The 15,924-nt window shown below is 36.7% G+C and overlaps 1 protein-coding gene across 2 annotated transcripts in view; it reads left to right on the forward strand.

Annotated features, from left to right (window-relative positions):
- Nucleotides 1–15,924, forward strand: part of LOC129005968 (uncharacterized) — a 104,016-nt gene that overhangs the window by 42,996 nt on the left and 45,096 nt on the right. For both annotated transcript variants that reach the window (XM_054435047.1, XM_054435054.1), the window contains exons 15-17: nt 1,835–2,004; nt 10,573–10,747; nt 13,858–15,519. In XM_054435047.1, coding sequence (XP_054291022.1) covers nt 1,835–2,004; nt 10,573–10,747; nt 13,858–15,519 — 2,007 coding nt within the window. The remainder of the gene's footprint in view (nt 1–1,834; nt 2,005–10,572; nt 10,748–13,857; nt 15,520–15,924) is intronic.

Here is a 15,924-nt window from a genome sequence, read left to right on the forward strand (position 1 = left end):
ACAAATACGATTTCAACACTCCATAGTATGTATGGGGCAGCAAAGTTTTAATTTTGAACAATTATCCTGTGTGCCAGACTTTATCAAACGCCTGGGCTACGTCCAAAAAAGCAGATGAACAAAAACGTTTATTCTCAAGATCTTCCTTGATTACATTTACCATTCTATGCACTTGCTCAATGGTGGAATGCCTTCGGCGGAATCCAAGCTGATGGGAAGGCAACAATTCTTTTTCATCAATTATAATTTGGAGTCTTTTTAAGAAAAGTTTTTCAAAAACTTTAGAAACCACAGGAAGAAGAGATATAGGCCGATACGAGGATGCTTGATTTAAAGGTTTACCAGGTTTCGGAATAACAACAATTTGTGAAACCTTCCACTGTATTGGAAAGTATTCAAGGCGTAAAACTGCATTGAAAAGTACTGTAAGGAAAACTATTCCTTTTCTAGGAAGCTCTTTCAACACTTTACCTGTTATCAGATCATAACCGGGGGCTTTTTTGCCGTTTAAATCGTCTTTTATTACTTTAGCTACTTCAGATGGTGAGAACAATTTTATTGGTAAATCAAGTTGATTTGGAGAATCGAGGAATTCCAAAATTTCTTGCTGAACATTTGAATTAATATTATATGGCTTGAACACTTCCTTGAAGTATGAAGCAAATACATCTGCTTTCTCGATATTGTTTTGGCCCAAGAACCCTCTTCTTTTAGAATAGGTGGAATGCAAATTTGTGGACGTTTTAAGTTTTTTGTAACTTTCCAAAGGGAGTAGTCACTAGCTTCAGATGGAGAAAGGTTTGATGTGAAATCTTGAAATCTGTCATTGTTTAATTTAAACAGTAACCTTTTTATTTGTTGAGTGGCCCTGTTTAGATTTCTTTTATCCGTCTGGTCTCTAGAGTTTTGCCATATTCTACGGAGTCGGCGTTTTTCGGCAATTTTCCTATTAATTTCAATTGGATAGTGTATTCCTGATTTTAAATTATGTTTATTCTGGTCTGGAGTTGCTCTCCAAGCGGAGTCTTGAACTGTTTTGTTGAAATGTTCAACAGCAAGATTCAAATCTTCTTCGCTCTTCAAACTCACAGAAATCTTTAAATTTTGATCCATTAATTCACGAAAATAATTCCAATCTGTATTTTTGTTGCATAAATGTGGTGGAATAGGTTTGAATATAACATTTGAAGCGATCGTTAAAATTACAGGTGAGTGGTCTGAGGAAAGGTCCAGAGATTGCTCGATTGTCACAAAATCTTGGGATACACCTTTTGTAACAAAAAAATCAAGAAGGTCTGGTATTTTTTGACGATCAGAGGACTTGGTAGAAATGAAATATTTACTATTTAAATTTGGGTTGGGTAAATATTACAATGGAAAAAAGCTAGAGAGCCTAAATAAATTGATATAGGCCTACTAAAAAGAAAACTCAATTAACACTGTGCTGCATTTCTTAGTTAAAGTGCCGATTTGCAAACTATGGTAACATAGGAAAGTCATAGAACACCACCAAGGAGAAGAAATAGATATCATTTTTTTTTTAGAATTTATAATCGTTATTATGGACAACCTAATGCGGCTATGAGTAAGGCTATTTGTAGGAAACACTAAAAAACAAGATCAGCTTTTGAAAAATGATAAGATATTAACAAGAAATGTTGATTATATCGATCTGTTAGGTACATCTTGAGTATTTCCATAATCTTTGAGTTGAAAATTTTAAAGTCATCAGAAATTATGACTGTTATTCGTTTTAAATTAACGCCTGTAATACTTAGCAATTACTCGAATTCGAGCAATAGGTACACTAGTTAAATTTAATTGCTGATTGTAGGATGGAAATGTGAACACATTTGTCCTTCGCAACCTTGTCTGGTTTCTACCTGCCACTGCGAACACCCCAGACCTGAGACTGATGTTGGAGGCTCAGCTAATCGACTCTACTGTCTGTCTACCGGCCGAACAAAGAAACATTGTTGCTGCAAAACTAATATCAGCTTTTGGGTAAAGTAAAATGCCTAGATAAATTATAGATTATTATAGATAATTATAGATTAGTTATCAATTCAGAAAGTATTTTAACAATAAAAGGTTAGCAGTAGGTAAAAATATTTTATATAAATATTTTGAACATAGACAGTTTTTAGCCTGTATACCTAATTTATTTCAATCTATATATGCAGTACCTGGCTCACATAAGCAAGCAGTTTGGTTATTGCAACATTTGAATTGACTATTCATTGTCTTTGGAAGGAAATTAAGTAGAACTCTTTATCTGTATGGACCAGCCAAGGTCCCACTAGAAAAACAGGCCATGCTGCAGGATCAATGATGTCACACTGTGGATAGATTCACTGCTAAATCCCATATTTTTTAGGTAAATAAGCTGGCTGTTTGTCTGATTTTAAAGGTAAGATTTTAGTACAACTATCCACCACTGTGACGTAGTGTTGTGCTGCAGCATGGCCTGTTTTTCTAGTGGGGCCTTGGACCAGATGTAGCCTATTTTGTTATTAATAAACGGTATCAGCATTCCAGTGGCGGCGATAAGAGGCCGCGGGCCCCCACGCGAGTTTGTTCGCCGGGACCCCTCTCCCAATAATCTTTAAAAACATTATCACAGGTATTTTCGCCTAAACTTGCACTTTAGCTTGGCATGGCATCTCCCGAGGCACCGAGGCGTCATCATCATCATCATCCATGATCGTGAATCCACAAAATGAAAATGAAAATGAATCCATGATTCAAAATCGTGAATACTTCTTGTAGCCATGGAATCATTATCATAGTCTACCGTGATTGCAACCAAACCTATGACATTATCAGATAACAACATCATCGTCTCCCGCGTTCACGGCCCAATTCCTAATAACTCCTGCGACCCGTGGTGATGGGGAAATAATTTTTTTCGCAATCGCTCACTATTTTGCCAAGCGAGTATACTGGACTAATTCACTTTAGTTTAAATTTATTATTACACGTTTAACGTAAAGTTTAAACCACACCATAAGCTTACACTTGTCAACAACCTTTATCATGGCTAAGCGGTGGGAGTAACGGCAAAATCACAAATGTTGCAATAACTTTTGAACCGTAATTTTTACAGCAATGGAAAGTTGTACTATTTCCTTTAGAATTATAAGGACCATCTTTAACATACAAATTTTAGGCTAATCAAATTCGGTTTTTTTTTTAAATCCAATTTTCTGTTATTTTATGGGTTTTTGTTTTTATGGGATTTTGTTATTTTATGGGTTACATGGGAAAATCACCATTTAAAATCAAAATTTCATAAAAAGGAAAAACGCCAGGAGACACCATGGATTAGTACCTAAATACCAAATTTCATCAAAATCGGACCACAGGTGTGGTTTGTAACTCTGTACACATCCACACATACACACACACACACATAGACATAACTTCGAAAACCACCTTTTTGGGTCTAGGGGGACTCAAAACGGATATATCCATCGAAAACAATACTTTCTCCATATACTATGGTATAGAGAGAGAAAGTAAAACTGACAGTAGGATGAACCACTCACAATGTGTGCCACAGTCTGAAATTATATTTTCTCTCATTAGTTTTTGTTACTCTTAAATTTAATGTGGCATTAAAGATGATATGGCTTTTACAATTAATTTCTCCTTTATTTTTACTTGGATGGAAAGTTGGCGTACTCTACAGAAATCTGTAATTTTCATCAGCTCCCTCTGACGGTGGTTCAATTCAACTACCAACGTACAATTTTATTGTTAAACTGCTACAATTGTTAAAATGGCTACAACTGATAGAATAGAATAGTACTTACTTACTTTCCGTGTCCGGAAATCAGACTTCGCTTTTCCAAAAATTAGCTACCGATATGGCTTTGTCATTCGCTTGTAAAATATCATCTAATGTGCTAGACTGGTCTAGGCGTGGACAGATCAGCAGATGGCCAGGATCCTGAACAGCACCACACGCACACAAGATGTTTTCTTCGTCTGGTAAGAGACCCCATTCCTGCACGTTTGTCTTGCATTTTGGTACCTCGACCCTGATTCGATTTAGAGTCTTCCACACCGTGTAATGCAGGCCTCCACCAGGAGCCAGTTCCTCCCTGGCTGGTGTGGGTGGGTTAGTCAACGTGGCCTCCCACCTTGCCACCCGATTGCTTGAGAGTGATTCATCCAGGATTCGTGTCCGTGATAAAAAGCTCTCTCTGGACCGAAGCCGTCGCTCTGCCGGTTGGTGGCTGTGTAATGGGTGACGAGGGTCTGTCTCTTGCTTAGTCCTTTCTCTTTCTGCGTCGGTAGCCACATCACGTCGGATTGATAGAGGGGCATCCCTATGATAGGATAGAGTTTGTGTGCTGGGGTTGGTTTCAAACACCCAGTTACAATCCGAGCCATGTCATTGACTGCAATGTCAAGCTTTTTTGCATTTGACGATGCATCCCATACTGGTGCAGCGTACTCCGCAGCCGACACACTGAGCGCTAAAGCTGAGGTTCTGAGGACATTAGGGTTAGCTTAGCACCCCAGCATCTGCTGGTGAGCTTCCTGATGATATTATTCCTCGCTGATACTTTACCTCTTGTCACAATACAATGCGCCTTAAATGTCAGTCTGCGGTCCAGTATGACACCAAGATATTTGGGTGTAGGACAATGCTGAAGACGGTCTCCCCGCCACCTCACATTCAACTCACGGCCTGCTTCTCTATTGTTTAGGTGAAAGGCACAAACTTGGGTCTTAGCAGGGTTCGGCTTGAGGAGATTTGCGTCATAGTACTGGGAAAGTTCATTAAGAGTCATAGTCAGCTTCTGTTCCACCTCTTCAAAACTCCTACCTTGTGCCGCCACCGCCGTATCATCGGCATATATATACTGACGTGTAGCGTTTGGCAACGGTTGGTCGTTAGTGTATATGTTATAAAGAGCTGGGGCTAAGACGCTACCGTAAGGCAATTCATTTCTTTGATTCCTCCATCTACTTTTCTTGCCTTGAAGTGACACGAAAAACCGCCTGTTATGAAGAAAAGTGCTTATCATTGAAGTCAGCTGATAGTCTTTGGTAATGCTGTACACTTTTCCCAAGAGTCTTCGATGGTGTACGGTATCGTAGGCAACTGTGATATCTACAAAAGCGACACCCGTGATCTGTTTTCTCTCAAACCCATCCTCAATGTGCTGGGTCAGGCTTAAAACTTGGCCACAACAAGACTTTCCTGCTCGAAAGCCTGCCTGTTGTGGAATGATCTTTTGTTCCAGAAAATCGCCGATTCGATTGAGTATCACACGTTCTAAGATTTTATATGTGTGGCATAAGAGAGAAACAGGTTGAAAGTTCTTAGGATCGTTTGGATCTTTCACAGGTTTGAGCAGTGCAGCCACAAGAGCTTTTCTCCATATCTTTGGTATATGCATTTAGCTTACGCACATGTTCATGAGGCTCAACAACCATTGTATGACATTTTTACCTAGGTTCTTTAGTTGTTCGACTCTGATCTCGCCAATACCTGGAGCTCTATTAGTCTTTAAGCTGGTAATGACTGCAGTTAGCTTGGACATGGTGAATGTTTCTTCCAGGAAGTGATTCTCATTTGCCACATCACGCACAACAGGCTCCCGGTATTTCCTTCCATAGGTTTTGCCATTTAAAAGAAGGTTGGTAGCGACTTGATTGGCAGTAACTGTTGTAAAGTTGTCTTTTGGTTTTGTCGCATCTCCATTTATGTTCTTGAGGAACTTCCAAGCTCGTCTGCTGTTCACCTGTATATCTAAACTCTCCACAAGATCACACCACTTAGTTCTGCGATTTTCGGCAATGACTGACATAAGCTCTTCACCTGCTAGAAGTGTGTCCTCAGCAAAGGGATCATTGTCAAAGAGACCTTGGTATCGTTCTAGCAGTGGCTTTGCCTCTTCAGAGAGTCCTGCGATGTAATGGGTTGGACAGCCTCTATCATTTTTCTCGAAACCTGCTGGACAAGCTTGACGAAGGAGTCATACATATCAGATTGTGAAGGGATATTGGCGATGATCTACCTAAAACCCGTCCAGTTGGCCTTTTTGAAATTAAACCTGCGCCTTAGAGGAACAACTTCAGGTTTAACAACAGCACTAACGGTGCATACTATAGGTCTGTGTTGAGTTCGGGGAATTGGATCACCTACAGACTTTTCACACTGTGAGGCAATCCTGCTGCTCACAAGATGTTGTCAGGGTTATAACCTCTCTTCCATCTACCGAGGAGGAAGGGAGCTTAGGATCGTGTATAAGCTACAGGTCATTTCCCTCAGCCCAGGTTTCAAGTTTTGTCCCATTTTCACTTGTCTCTTTGTATCCCCAAGTAATGCTCTGACAATTAAAATCCCCCAAGACGAAATTAATGTCATCATAGCATAGATTATCGGGCTCTGTAAATACATACTGAGATTCGGGAGGCTTATACAAAGAGGTGACACTGTACTGTGGTGTCCTGACCGCTATCTCAGTATTGCTCCTCTCAGTCAGCGAAGCTGAGATGATGTCAATGTCTGGCCTGGCAAAAACAGCACTACCATATTGATCATGAGGTCTCTCTAGAATCAGTCTCATTCCCTCTATGTTGGGTGTAGGTTTTAAAATGCCCCGGTGTGTTTCTTGCACAAGGAGGAAGTCGCATTCGTGCGTCTTGCACATATCAGACAGTAATATTTCTTTGTCTCTCGATATTCCCTTGATATTAATCGAGATTGTTACTAATGGCCTTGAAAAAGACCGTTTAGGCAGATTCATTTTTCAAAGTCTTCCGGTTGTAGAAGGATTTGCCGCTGACATGTCAGCGTTGCCTGGGGTGCGCCCGATTGTGATGTCGTTCTTAGCATGTAATGTACACAATATTCGGGGAGGCTCCTTCTGTGCACCCCAGAATAGAATAGTGCTATAGAATAGAATAGTGCTATCCACAGTTAAAACTGGAGATTAAATATTTTTCATAAATATTTTAAACATTTTTGATCAGAATGAGACTATTTACATGAACAAAGGCTGAAGTTCACTAAAGAATAACACACTTGTAACATACTAGGAGTTTGAACAAACTGTTATCAAGTTAACAAAATAATCAACACAAAGGAAGAACAGAGTATAAAATATTGTAACATTCTTCCCTCCTTAATAATGAAAGTAGTCCTTAAAATAGACTGGTAGTTTCTGGGGTCAATTACTTCTTCTAATGGGCTCTTGTTATTTTTCAATTGATTTTCACTATGGGTTCGGATAGTTAGATAGTAGGGCCAGAATCTTGTAGAGTAAAAGTATCAGAAGTATTTTCATCAATCTCATCTACATCTAGTAGATTGTTATTGTTATTGTCAGTGTTTGGCTCTGGGACAAGAAGGCATATTGAAACAGTAGTTTCTCTTCCATGTTGATATCTGATATGGGCGTAATGAGGATTTCCCTCCAAGAGTGTCACTTCTTCTACTAATGGATCGAATTTTAAACTCCGGTTGAATTTATATGTATGGAGTAGTCCTACTGGCTGCTATGCCCAAAATCATGAAGCATCTTTCAATTCCTGCAACATGAATCCCGAACCTCAGTCAGATTAATGGACGATGGAGCACCAAAAACACCATACAGTTTTGGAAGACATGAAATAACTGAAGAAACTGAAGAAAGAAAGTATCGCGACAAGGGAAAAACAAACGATAAATGTGAATACTATCTATCACATTCAGAATGAGACGGAAGCGGTCATTTTCAAGAAGCGTGAATATAAGGGGGGGGGGCAGGGTGCCTCCCCCGAAATAATAGAAATGAAGAAAAAAAGGTACCATAATATAAATTATTTATCATGAATCATGCGCGAAGTCATCACCGTGGCAGACAGTGATAGTTTGTGCGAGTTCTGGTTGATTCAGACCGACTCGAACTTCCGCCTGCCACGCGGCCATCTACACTTGCAGCAGTGACCGCTAGAGACTAGCATATCTACCGGCGACAGGGGAGGGGAGTAATGAAGAGTTCAGTCAGTTCAGTGGTAGCCATTGCTATTGTTTGTTATTTATTTACATCTGTTTGACATATCTATTATATTATTAAAGTGATACAATCAAATTTTATGTAAACGGCTAAGGCCATTTACTAAATAAAAATATAGGCATATGGCACATCAAAATGAAGCTTGGAGTGTGTAGATTTGCCGAAAAGTATTGATATGGATGAATTTCCTAAGGGCTCTGCCCCACAGGCTGATTTCCAAAGGGCTACGCCTGGCATGCTTCCAAAGATTAAATGATTTAATTCAATTTAATTAATGAAACTGGTCAGTACAATGAAGTGGTGTTTGTTTATTTACTCGAAAAATTTGTTTGTGATGCTTTATGTAGTTTTAGGAGGGTTATGTTTGGTTTTAAAGAAAGGTTGTATACGTTTTGTAAAGTATTGCTCAAAGTTTCAATTTGTAATTTATATAGTAAGCTACATGTAAAAAGGCTTGACCAAAATTGAAGGGTTATGGTCAAACATGTCATTCATGAAGCATCAATATAAAGCAATTGATGCTATTGCTACACTAAGGTATGTTGTCATATTCTTTTGGATCTATATTAACATTAAAAGTAGGTGTTTGAAAGTAAGTAGGTTTACACTTTATATCAGTTTATATTGTCAAACTAAATCATAGAGTTGTTGTATTTTAAAACACGCATCAGCACTACTTCAATAGCTCTCTAGATCACATTTTCTCCCCGTTGCAAAGCACGGGTATAGCAGCTTGTATTATATTAAAATGTTAACGTTTTGTAGTTCCCACAAAAGAATACCTATACAGTAGTTAGAACCCCTCCGAATATGATAATCACATTCGCTATTTGACTCCTTGGATTCGGATAAGTGTTTACAGATGGGATGACAACCTGTTAAATCTTTGACCAATGTTTTTTACTTTCTCCCCCTATACCATAGTATATGGAGAAAGTATTGTTTTCGTCAAAATTTTCGAGTTTGAGTTTTGAGTGGATATATTCGTTTTGGGTCCCCCTGGACCCAAAAAAGTGGTTTTCAAAGTGATGTCTGTGTGTGTGCGTGTGTGTGTGTCTGTGTGTCCGTGTGTCTGTGTGTCTGTGTGTCTGGATGTGTACAGAGCTAGAGACTACACCTGTGGTCCGATTTCGATGAAATTTGGTATGTAGGTTCTAATTCATGGTATCTCCAGGCGTTTTTTTCATTTTTTTGAAATTTCGATTTTTAATGGGGATTTTCCCATAAAAACCCATAAAAAACCGGAAAAATCAGATTTTCTCGAAAATGGCCCGAACGATTTTGATAAAAATTTAGTATGTTGTAGCCCTTTAAATTCTGAAAAAAATGGTACAAATCCCATTTCTGTAAAAATTACGGTTCAAAAGTTATGGTAAATTATGTTATTTTCCCATAAAAACCCCATAAAATAACGAAAAATAGGATTTTAGACAAAAATCCAGTTTTTATTTGACATAGTATGTTATGGTCCTTACAATTATGATATTTTTTTTAATTTTTTAGAAATTCTTATTTTTAATGGGTATTTTCCCATAAAACCCCATAAAATAACGGAAAAATAAGATTTTCCCAAAAATGGCCCGAACGATTTTGATAAAAATTTTGTATGTTATAGTCCTTTATATTCTGAACAAAATGGTACAAATCCCATCTCTGTAAAAATTACGGTTCAAAAGTTATTGTAAATTATGTTATTTTCCCATTAAAACCCCACAAAATAACGGAAAATCACATTTTCCCAAAATTGGCTCGAACGATTTTGATAAAAATGTAGTATGTTATAGTCCTTTAAATTCTGAAGAAAATCTTACAAATCCCATTTCCGTATATTTACTCTCACCGCTTACACATGATAAAGGTTGTTGACAAACTTATGGGAGAAAGTATGTGTCAGAATGCTGATACCGTTTATTTTTTATTATTTATTTATTTATTTTTTTGTAATTGAGATATTTTATTTATTTGGCTTGAATAGATACATTTTTATGATTTAATGTTAATGGAACAATATAATGATACAGCGTGATCTTGGTAAAGTAAAAGTCACATTTAGCGCAAATCACCGCAGCAAAACTGAGATAAATTATCATGGTGTGTCTGCTTGAAATTAATTAATCTAACCTTAAACTAATCTTGCCCCCCCCCCCCCCCAAAAGAATAATCTATATCCGTCACTGTTTTCAAGGATAGAAACTTGATGGTAGGCAATTTTCAAATCTATCGTACTAAAGGCTTTGTAACGAGCTACAAGGTGATGACAAAATAGCCCGTCGGCTAAACCTAAAAATCTGTACACTCTCAAACTATCATACACATTATGTTTTTTATTATATATTTTAAAATACACCTTCTATGCACCATCTTTTGATCCTCAGATGTCTTTTCTGAATATGCACCATGACTTCAATATTTGGTTTACATTGTTCAGTATCCCCATGATTGGTATTAACTAGTGTATTATGGTATCCAAATTTGTCAGTACATTTTACAAACTCATATCAGTGACCTTTGTTTGTGGTTCGACTCTTTACTCGTACTGGTGTGTGTTATGTAGATCACCTGAACAGTGGAGTGCAGGAGTGTTGGCAACTCTGCAAGACTTGCTGGTGGTGTTCAATGATGAAGAGCTAAACAGGATCCCTCAGTCATCTTGGACTAAAGCAGCTGACAGTCTCGTCTCTCACTACAATGACCTTGTGGATTGGGTCAACCCGTCCACTTTCTATAAGGTTATACTTGTTCAAATGTTATTATTATGTCATCTTTAACATTTTCTCTTGCCCTCGTTAATTAGAAAATTTTACAAAATTGTGGCCACAAACTTAAAAAAAAACAACAAATTAAATATGATTATTTTTAAACAGTTGAAATTTGGTTTCAGTGTTATAGTGGTGGGAACTCCAATAGTTATTTGTGTAACTAGTGAGCAAAGTGGCACTTTGCAGCACACGAGAGCAACGTTTACTCGGAATGATCTCGAGTGCAGCAAAGGCCTTTTGCACTCGTGTTACACATTATATTTTTCCAACAGTCACTATTTAAACCATATAAATAATTAGTCTTTCAAACACTATACAACACCTTTTTAGGTTCAGCTGGCAACACAAATAGGTGCCCTAGAGAAAGTAGTTCCCGGTCTGTATCACTCCGCTATTTTTTCCTCGGCAAGCAATGTGCTCCCTTAAGGAAATAGTTCCGTATATTTTTGTAATTTGCAGTGGTTTCCGCGCCTAAAAAATGCTTTAAAGGTATTTTCTTGTTTATTAAGATCGTAGGAGTGTTTTAAAAACATTTATTGAAAAGTCCAGAAAGTTCAGAAATACCGAAAAGAGAACATAAACTATAAACACGAAATGACAAGTTAAATCGTAGTTATAATAGTCAATCAGCTGCTCATAGTATTATTATCTTTAAGTGTTGAGTCCTATTTCCAAGCGTACACAGATTACGTGCATAATAGAACCACGCTGTTTTGTGTTGTTTCATTGGAATCCTGATGTGCCCGAAAGTATAAACCGTACGACAAAGTATAAACCGTACGAAAAAGTATAAATATGCAGCAATTAGCAGCTTTCTGTACTATAAACAGTACAAGGAAGCCAACTTTGTCGGGTGACTGTAGGAAATAGTTATTTGTGTAACTAGTGAGCAAAGATGGCACTTTGCTGCACACGTGATAAATGTTTACGCACAAGCCACAGGCGAGTACGGAATTTATCTCGAGTGCAGCAAAGGCCATTTGCGCTCGTGTTACACATAATATTTTTCTTACAGTCACTATAAAGCATATAAATAATTAGTCTTTCAAAGACTTTACAACACGTTTTTAGGTTAGGTTAAACCCAAGCATTGAAAGGAATGGGAAATACTGCAACAGCTGATTGTAGTAGTCGTAGTATATTTAAGTATTACTTATTTGCAAGAATACACTTATAAACAGTAATAATCAGTATAAACAGAATAAACAAGTAGATTGTTCTGCAAAATATGCCAATAAAACATATTTTCTGACAATTTTGTAATTCTCTTACTTACGCACCAAGAGGAAACCAGTTAGTATGCTCGTTCATACTTTTTTCTTGATTTTTCAGGTAACAGGTTTAATGAAACATGTTTTGCAGTTTTTGCTAATTCTTCTGGTCTACACATATATTCACAATCACTTTCACGAGTTCATTATTTTTAAACATGTTAGGCCCACTTAAAATTCATCTTTCAAATACTAAACTTTATGTTCAAACCAAGCGTTGAACAAAAATAGAATATAAACACAAAATGACAGGTTAAATTGTAGTATAAATAGTCAATCAGCTGATCATAGTAATAGTATCTTTAAGTGTTGGCAACCTATTTCCAAGCGTACACAGATTCAGGGGCGGCTCCAGAGGGCAGGCCAGGTAGGCCCGGGCCTACCCAACATTTTGGTAGATGTTTCAAAATTATAAATAAATAAAGAAATTTAATTATATGTAAATAAAAAGAAGCATTCAAACTAATTATTTTGCATTTAAATTTTAAAATTCCCCCCTTTTGCGGGGAAGCCCTTCAAACCTCTCGACCCCCGATCAAACTCTTCTTGATCCTTGTCAGGCCTACCCAAAATATTATTCTTGGAGTTGCCCCTACAGATTATGTGCATAATAAAACCCTACTGTATTTTGTTGTTTGGTTGGAATCCTGGGGTGCGCCAAAGTATAAACCGTGCGACAAAGTATAAACGGTTGTGACAAAGTAAGTAAATGCAATGCAGCAATCAGCAGCTTTCTGTACTATAATTAGTGCAAGGAAGCCAACTTTGTCGGGTGACTGTAGGAAAAATATTGATTTTGCTTTAGATGTATTAACTATAACTGCTATAACCATAACTGCTATAATTATAACGTATGCATATTGGAAATAAAGAAATCTTCCAACATTCTCATCTTGCCCTGGTATTATAACATTCTGCATAAATGTAACTAAAGCAGCAGATTTTAGCAAATATGTTTCTTTATAGAAAATTATTAAACCAAGCTGACGGGAATAGGATTCAAAATTCCATTCTCAACGATTTTAAACAATGGATAATCCTTAATTGTCATCACATACAAAATAAATATAGTAAACAACAATAAATTTATCTAGAATTTAAGGTCTCTAATTAGTAGTAGCCCCGTGAGGTAGTTAAATCCAACACCAGCATGCCAGTGTCATACTTTAGTGTGTACTTTAGTTCTCCCAATACCCCTGTAAGACGATTGGTCTTATCTCAGCCATTAACAATAAAAGCAAGAATCAACGCTCCTGTCTCATAAGAATCAAGTTCTGTGGTTAGATTTCTAATCCTTGTATACCTAGGCTGTAAACATGTTTGGGACCTCTCTCCCAGAAATTATTTTAAAAAAGTAGCTATAAAAACAACTTTTAATGCTATTTTCAGGTTAAAATACAGATTGAAATTTGTACATTTTTGTATGTTTTTTTGCAAAATAAACTAATCAATACCGTACAAAAATTTTGGAAAATTTGGCACCTGTAAAAACTTGGCACTCTTGGCTATAGCCCAGTCAATTGCCCAGTAAAGCAGGTTACCCTGTCCTGGTATAGGATTTGAATTGGCTTGCTTAGCTATGATTGGACCTTGTTGTAGACCTGAATTTATGGACAACCCTCATATTTACTACTTTTAGTGGTGTTGATTTTTAAAAACTATATCTACGATTTAAAAAATTGAATCTACATACAATTTTCCTGGTTTCAGTAAATGAGTGACATCTCAAGTTATTGTTACTTTCAATATTTATGAGCTTTTTCTCCTTTTTGAAATGTATTAAATTATGTTACATATGGTTTTTTGTAGGTTTGTGCCTCTATACTAGGAGAATTGGAGGAGAATGAATATAAGAGTGCTTTAAGTAGATATACACGTAAGCACCTAACAGCTGCTCAGAGACTGCTGGATTCAGTAGTTTCCTTGCCTCAATCTGCTGATATTAAACAAAACTACAAGTACACTCCTGAAAACTTATTGAGCCGAGATGATGGATCAAAGGTTATTCTTACAGTTTTCAATCCCCAAATGGAGACAGAATTCACAGATGGTGATGATGAGAGTGAAGTCAATGACATAAATAGAGAAAGCAGCACATCTGAAACCAGCACAAGTGAAGAAAGTACTAGTACAACAGAAACAAGTACAACAGAAACAAGTACAACAGAAACAAGCACACCAGAAACAAGTACAACAGAGCAAAGAACACCAGAAATAAATACAACAGATAAAAGTACAACAGGAACAAGTATAACAGAAAAAAGTACTACAGAAACGATAACATTAGAGCAAAGTACAATTGTACAAATTTCATCAGTGCAAAGTACAAATACAACACATAAAAGTACAACAGGAACAGTTATAACAGAAAAAAGTAGGCCTACTACAGAAACTATTACATTAGAGCAAAGTACAACTGTACAAATTTCATCAGCGCAAAGTACAGCTGCAAAAAGTGTATCACAGCAAAGTAATCTGCCAGAGAAATATTCTGAAGATGAAAGTAAAACAAAAGATATTTCATCAGAAATAAGTAGAACTGCAGAAAAATCTTCAACTGAGAAAAGTTTACCTGATACACACACAGATATAGAGACCAAAAATGACACTCAAGAAAAATTTTCAACAAAAATAATCTTAGAAGAAAATTTTACAGAAGAAACATCAATGACACTAAAAATTGGAGAAAGTAATGAATCAGTCTCAAATACCACAATGGGAGTACCTGTACCTATAAATAGAACTACACCATCTGTAAGCAATACTAATGTGTTTAAAAGAAATTACACAACTAAACCAAGTGTTATTTTACATAGCAATGCTAATAATACCAATTATGCACCTCTTTGTACCAATTCAGTTAATAAGGATGAATGTCAAAACAAAAGCAGCAATTCAAATTCAACTGAAATTGAGACATTTATAATAAAAACTACAACTGAATCCTTTACAAATGCACAAAACAAAACATATAAGCCTGAAATTAACATCAATAGTACTAGTAGTAATAATTCTGACACTCAAACGTTTTCTAAAACAGAATATTTGATTTCGGACAAATTTAATAGCTCATCATCTCAGAATGCCTCTTTTATTCCCGGAAAGATGCACATAGACCAAGTAAAACATCAAATTGCAGTTAATACAAGTTTTGAAGAAGCCAAATTCTCGTCCAAAACACAGAACAATACTGTTTACAAATACAACCTGATCAATAACTCTACTCCACCATCTAATAAAAGCAGTTCAGAAAGTACACTGAGACCCAAAATTTATCATATTACGGAGGAAAAATACCACAGCAATGTTCCTGGTGAACATCATAAAAATAAGGAGTTTGAAGATGATAAAGAAGAAGAAGAAGAAGAAGAAATAGTTGAAGATTCTAGCAGCCAACATGGAATCTTAGTGAATCCCAACAACGCTAGGAAAAAGAAAAGGAGTATATTCTTCCATTCAAAAGAAACAAAGGTATGTACTCTGTTAAAGTATTTTATAATATGAAAATTATCAAAGGCCTATCTACTACAGTAGTGTTTTGACTATCCTATCTTTGGGGTGTGACCTCCTGTCTTATCCGACTCTCCCTTGGTAGACGATCAAGTACCTTGAAATCCTGAGCAAATGCGGTGTAATATGACTGTACACTGTGACAGGTACGTTGTGACAACCTCTTTGCTACTTCTGGCTCCCCTGCCTGTTTTCAGAAGATAGGCTTTAGGTTCCTGCTGTACTGTCATACGTTATAATGTTTTATAATTGGTTAGATAAAAAATACCCAGATTCCTGACAAATTTCTGGTTGGATTTAGCTATGGAAAAATCAGCCCAGGTTATCTAGTTTAACAACAGAATAGAAAAAAAAACAACAAAAAAA

This window comes from Macrosteles quadrilineatus, unplaced genomic scaffold (assembly GCF_028750875.1).
Source record: "Macrosteles quadrilineatus isolate MER2022 unplaced genomic scaffold, UCM_ALF_1.0 Scaffold_1__1_contigs__length_201487025, whole genome shotgun sequence".
Taxonomy (NCBI): domain Eukaryota; kingdom Metazoa; phylum Arthropoda; class Insecta; order Hemiptera; family Cicadellidae; genus Macrosteles; species Macrosteles quadrilineatus.